General features: G+C 32.6%; 1 protein-coding gene across 1 annotated transcript; it reads right to left on the reverse strand.

Moving 5' to 3' along the window:
- Nucleotides 1-1,241: 1,241 nt before the first annotated feature.
- Nucleotides 1,242-2,539, reverse strand: LOC122309153 (GEM-like protein 4). Its single transcript, XM_043122521.1, has 4 exons — nt 2,314-2,539; nt 2,141-2,230; nt 1,735-2,009; nt 1,242-1,615 (listed from the first exon to the last, which is right to left on the reverse strand). Exons 1-4 carry the CDS (start codon nt 2,405-2,407, stop codon nt 1,436-1,438), a joined length of 639 nt encoding a protein of 212 aa, XP_042978455.1. The 5' UTR covers nt 2,408-2,539; the 3' UTR covers nt 1,242-1,435.
- Between the last annotated feature and the right edge of the window lie 3,589 nt (nt 2,540-6,128).

A 6,128-nucleotide genomic window follows, 5' to 3' on the forward strand; every position in this document is an offset into this window, starting at 1 on the left:
ATAGATTCCAATAGTTAGTGTCCTTTTTTGCCGTCTCTTTTTTGTTTTTGGTAACGCACACTTATAGGAATTAATCCTTTCAACCATATGGGAAAAAGTTGACGCGGTTGAACTTAGGCTGTTCAGCGGACCATATGTGAGTTATAAGTGGCACAGGCATTGTCTCATGTAGCCTCCCTTTTCTTCTACCACGTGCATCTTAGCTTTCTGGTGCCAACTTTCTTCCAGTAGTAAGGAAAAGAGACGGAACAAGAAAGAAAAAAGAGAGATGTTAAATGCACCAAATCTCATGTAGAAAGAAATGATAATGTATATTCGCAATTAACGGATGGAAGTTTAGTCTTAAATTATAATTGGAACTAACCAATGGAGTCAAGTTATTGGATGTTGATGTGGGTGTTTGTATACTAGTGTGATGGTTATTGAGAGTTCATAATTTTGGTGCTACAGGAATACAGATGCAAATACAATCTTTTTTACAACTATTTTTGCAACTGTTGAAGAGCATGTTCCTATGTAAAATTTGGAATTCAAACTAATAAACTTCAATATTTTTGATGAAGTGGCACCATCACATTCGTTGGTTTTAAAATAATTGTATGACTATGATGGTTGGTGGCCTGAGATTTTATTGCAAGAAGTATGGAACTTCTGATTTTGAAGTAAGGCAGAAAAGAAGACGCCCTTGGAAAAGGCCTACATAGTCTTCCGTTTTTCATTGGATAAAAATAGTTTGAGGTATAAAACTTGGTTGAATTCTTTTTGTCAATCTTTTATATTAATCCTGAGCTGTGTCTTTCAAATAAAGAAAATCCTGAGCTGTGAATGAATGAGAAATAGCAGTGAAGTCTGTAAAATGGTGGCCTATAAGAAATATGTTTGACTGATTTGAATGTCATCCTAGAAGGCTGCTACCTTGATGCTATCTCTTAGTTTTAACTTACATTACTGTTGACAATCAGTTTTTTTTAATGGTCTAAGAACCAATCTTTTGATTAATTTGTAAACTAATTGCTTGGTTGCTCAATTGGGGTCTTTGAATGCTGTCGCCACTCACTTTAGTAGTTTTACTTGGCAACTATTCCACATTTAGTTTAGTTGAGAGGCATGTTTCCTGTCTCAATGACAGAGTGCATGACGTTCCATTCCGAACAAGATGTATTTTTGTTTTGAATATTGCTTTCTAGGTTAGAATTTATTGGTTGTTGTTGAAGCAGGGGAGAATCATTCTGCTCATAAAGTTGATAACCAAGTCCAAACATCAAATATCAAAATGGGACATAGCCAATACCAGTATTATTGATATCAGTATTGGTTGAGGAACTAAAAGACGTTTCTTATCATGACCTTTTTATGTATATGGACGTTATAAATGGCTTGTATTACAGTAGCTGAAGCAGAGGAGAAGGTACTTCTTGTATTTTAAGGCTGACATTCACTCTAAAGACTGAGAGACAGCCTGCTGAAGAAGTTTGAAGGCTTTCTGATTATTTACGAAACCCATGAACCAGAAGTCAAAATTATCCAGAGTTATTATTTCTATGTACTTTTGTGAGGGCCTCTTTACATTCTCACTCTGGTTGACTCTCTTTATCTTCTTAATCGGGATCATGACCTGCACAAAATAGATGCCACTTGAGATTTCAATAATCATGGAGAGAGAGAGAGAGAGAGAGAGAGAGAGAGAGAGAGAGAGAGAGAGAGAGAGAGAGAGAATATCTTGTGAAGACTTACCTTGTAATGGGCTCTAACCGTTTCACCTTTTGGAGAAGAGATTTTGATAGATCTCTCGCTACAAAAGGCAACCTTGTCGGTTGAGATGAAGAGCAGGCCTGCTATAGGACCTGCTGTTGTTGATATATAGCATTGGGAAGCCTTGAATAGTTTTTCTCCTTCTCTAACTCCAAATAACTGTTTGAAAATCTTATCCACTCCACCTACTTGAAGAACTCTAGCCCCCAACCTCAATTTTCCCATCACGGTTTCAGTGATCTTGGGCCCCAATCTCACTGCAATTTCATAACTTTCGAAAATTAGAATTTCTAATTGGGGAAACCCCATAACTTGAATCACTAAAACTAGTATGGAATCCACGGAAGTCAATGACAATTCAGGAACTAGACAGCAATGAAATTTTTACCATGCTCTCGAACTCCACATGCAGCATGTGCTATATTGTCTGCCTTCTTTACGAGTTTATTCATCATATTAAGCACAGAATCTGCTCTACCTGCAACATGAAGACCATTTCATTAGGAACAAAACCTTCATTGAGAGAGAGAGAGAGAGAGAGAGAGAGAGAGAGAGACATACCATGTTTCAAAGTGGGAGGCCCATTTGAAGAACCCTCAACGGCTGGCGAGCTGATTGGAATTCCAATAACAGGTTCAGGAATCTGGGATGTCATGTTTCAGTAAATGGCAAAGATTCCCTTTGGCGTTCTTGAATCTGTTTTTCTGCAAAGCCTTGTGCCGATGAATTAAAGTTCTTTCCTTTCAGAGATCGAGAGAGAGAGAGGGAGGGAGGGAGCTTGCTAAGGTTGATCAAGCCTTGTATTTAAAGGCCTAAAACATGGTCGAGGATTCTTAACTTTATGTTGCGTGAGTCATCATCTATTGCTAATCCAACAAGAATAAAGGCAGGGACAGCGACACGTAAAGTTTGATAATTACTTCACAAAGAAGACATTATGGCGGTTTGGATAGTGAATTCATTTCATCTCATTTAGGTTTAATATTTAATCTTAAAATTTAAAAAATAAAAAAAAATTTAAATTATTTATTATATTTTATATGGAGATTTAGAAAAATTATAATGATAAGATAAGAATTTTATATTTGAGATGAAAATTTTGTAAAGCCAAACAGTACTTTTATTATAATTTTTTCAAACTTCTAAATAAAGTATAATAAACAATTAAATTTTTTAAATTTTAAAGTAAAAATAATATTAAAAAAATAATATTTTAACAATATCTTCTTCAATTTTTAACTTTAATTTTATCTCATTTTATCTCAACAAAATCAGACTTGAGTTTGGATGTTAAGAAGTGTTAAAAAAAGTTGTAAATAATAATAAAAAGTAAATAAAAAATAATAATAAAATAATAAATAGTAATAAAATAATAATAATAGCGAGGAGAGTTCAGACTTTCAGTCATGTTCTTCCCTAGTATTAGCTGCATGTTCCTTTTGCAATGCTTTTTCTACTTTATTTATTAAAATATATAATTCCAAAACCTTTGTTCCCTTCAGTCAAATCATTCATATTCTCCCCTTAAATTTGGGTATTTGACGGTTCAAAGAACTGCATCTTAAATTTTTTTAGTTACACATAGCATTACCTAGTATTTCCTTGTAAATTTGGCCATTTCTTATGAACAATAAAAGAGTAATATTATATACAATTACTTTTATATATTTTTTATGTACTTTATTAATATAAATAACTGTATTTATTTTTTTAATATATAATTAATTACATCAATAAAATGTACAAAAAAAATATATAAAAGTAACTATAAATAAAATTTATGTAAAACAAGGCAATGAAGAGACTATCCACGGAATACAAATCTAACAGTGTTTGATCTCCAAAAGTGATACCTTTTGAAGGGTTTGGACTGATCTGGCTTTGTGGTTGAATCTACGTGGGAACGTCTCAGCCATTTTTTTTTTTCCATGTTTTTTTTTAATAACTTAACTGTGCCCACACATCGAGCGAGTTTACGACTAATTAACTAATAATAAAAAATAAGTATAAAAAATTAAAACCTTGCATTGTGATTAATCAGTCTTACATAGAGCAGTGAACACGCGCGTGTGCACACACATATATACTATGGTAGACAACTCTTTTGTTTATAGCTGTAATTATGGATGAAAAGTTTGTTTGTGTTATTACTTTAATATTTTCCGAATGAATTAAGGTATTTTTTGCATGTGTAATAATCCTCTTATATATTGCATGTAACAAGCCTTTGAATTGATAGATAAACAGTGGGCCAATCCTTCTAGGTGAACGTTCTTATATATGACTTGGTCAATTAATGACAGATTTGAACTTCTTGGAAACATACAGAAAGTGACTTGCTTTATCGACTTACAACGATTTCACAAGTTGTCTTATTGCATCTGGATTCGACTAAGGAATTGTATAAGGGAGTCAGTCATGTTAATTTTAAGGAGATTTTTAGCTAATTCGAGATACCTCTCACTGTCATCTTATTTTAAGATAATATTCCTATCCTATCATATGAATTCATAGACTTTGTCCTGTACATTACGCCATTAACGTGCAACTAATTTCGGTAAAATTGTATATATTATAAGCATTTTATTTTATTTTTTAATTTCATGATGTTTCAATCTTTGGTGAGAGTATCACATACTCGTATTCCAAAATTACTAAATAATTACTGGTCATACTATCATATATCAGTAAAAGATAACACCACCCTATTGCATAAGGCTTGGTAGAACAAAAAACAATTTGTATGGTTATGACTTAAGTCATGACCCCCTCTCAATCATGCACTAAAAACATGAATCATATTGGTGACCTATTGGCTTATGAACCATCGATGCTCTTGTGAGGCTAAGGTCAGATTATAGCTCAAGTTCGTCTTGTAAGGAGCGCCTGCGGTTCTCGTCGTCTAGGTCCCTCTTGTCTGGCTCCCCAGTGAGTTGGGTGCTATTATGGTCATGTCCTAGTAGGGAAGCTATCTTTGGTTACCCCCTCCAACCGGCCTTTTTTGTGAAGAAAAAACAACAACATGCATCATATGTCTTGGTTGCCCCTTTCTTTTTCCTACTGATGGTGAGGGCGTGGCATTGGAGCCTTATGAGTTGGCATAATAATAACTTTGGGCTGCTTATAACCACATGATTTAATCCCAAAGGACACATATACAATGTAGTGGGTTAACCATTTATTCATAACAACTTTATATAAATATTGAATATAGATATAAACATTAAATACACAATCTTTTGGTGATTATTTAGTCAATAATGTAACTTTCAGTCTGAGGTGTGAATGACTGGACAGTAGGCCATGCCAGATCAAAGATGTATTGCTTCTTTGACAAATGCATAACCCTTTCAACATTAACAATTAATATCAGTAGGTTCAATTAAACAAATTGGCCTACTACTGGAGAAGACTTTTAATGCCACAACCTGCCTTTGGTCACACATAAATATTAAGCTGACGTGTATGTATATCTTGTGTTTATGGAGGAAGTGATTTGCCACATCATTGCTGCATCAGCCCGTCCCCAGTTCTCCAAAATATAATTAATATATATATAAAATTTATTTTTTCCAATTAAAACGTGTCCTACACTTTTGTCATCAACCTCCATAAATGGTTAACCTCAAACTGTTATTAGAATATGTATTCTTTGATAATATCTGATAATTAAAATTGTGTTGCATCGTATGTTTTATAAAAAAAAACTTATTTATCGTCTATGCCTCATTTGTTTTCGCAGATGAGATGAGATGAGTTGAGATAAAAATTAAAAGTTGAATAAAATATTGTTAGAATATATCTTTTTAATATTTTTTTTTTAAGATTTGAAAAAGTTGAATTGTTTATTTTGTTTCATTATTCTTGATGTGATTTTTAATAGTTGGTGTATCAGTGAAAATTAATAGATAATTTACCAATCATTTGATGACACATTAAAGATGATATGTAAAGATAATAATTAATACAATAGTTAATAACATTAAGCTTTCACATATTTTTCATTTTTTTAAAAGCTGAAATTGGACGATGAAGTTATATATATTAGTTTTTTAGAGTTATAATCTACACTAAGTTATAAATGATAACTTGGCTTGTAGAATATTGTCACTCCTACTACTTAGAGACTAATTAAGCATGTTTGGTAAATAAAAAAAACTTATTATTTCTTTTAAGATTCTTGATGGAAAATCTGGTGTGTTTTGTGTTAGAAAAAATGATAACTTGTTAGGATAAGAAGTAGAATGTAAAATTGTCGGGACAACAACTTTTTTTTGAGATCTGTTAGGAATTGTATTAATGAAAGTTGTTTGGGATTTTATGTTATCGTATCACAAAAGCCAAGGTAAATTATAAGAAGGAAAATGTTGCTTAAG

Source organism: Carya illinoinensis, chromosome 5, assembly GCF_018687715.1.
Source record: "Carya illinoinensis cultivar Pawnee chromosome 5, C.illinoinensisPawnee_v1, whole genome shotgun sequence".
Taxonomy (NCBI): Eukaryota; Viridiplantae; Streptophyta; class Magnoliopsida; order Fagales; family Juglandaceae; genus Carya; species Carya illinoinensis.

Coding starts and splice junctions, on each gene's coding strand:
- LOC122309153 (XM_043122521.1), bottom strand. CDS start 2,407: ATGACATCCCAGATTCCTGAACCTGTTATTGGAATTCCAATCAGCTCG. Junction 2,231..2,313: donor GCCTCCCACTTTGAAACATG/GTATGTCTCTCT, acceptor TTCATGTTGCAG/GTAGAGCAGATTCTGTGCTT. Junction 1,616..1,734: donor CGGTTAGAGCCCATTACAAG/GTAAGTCTTCAC, acceptor TATTTTGTGCAG/GTCATGATCCCGATTAAGAA.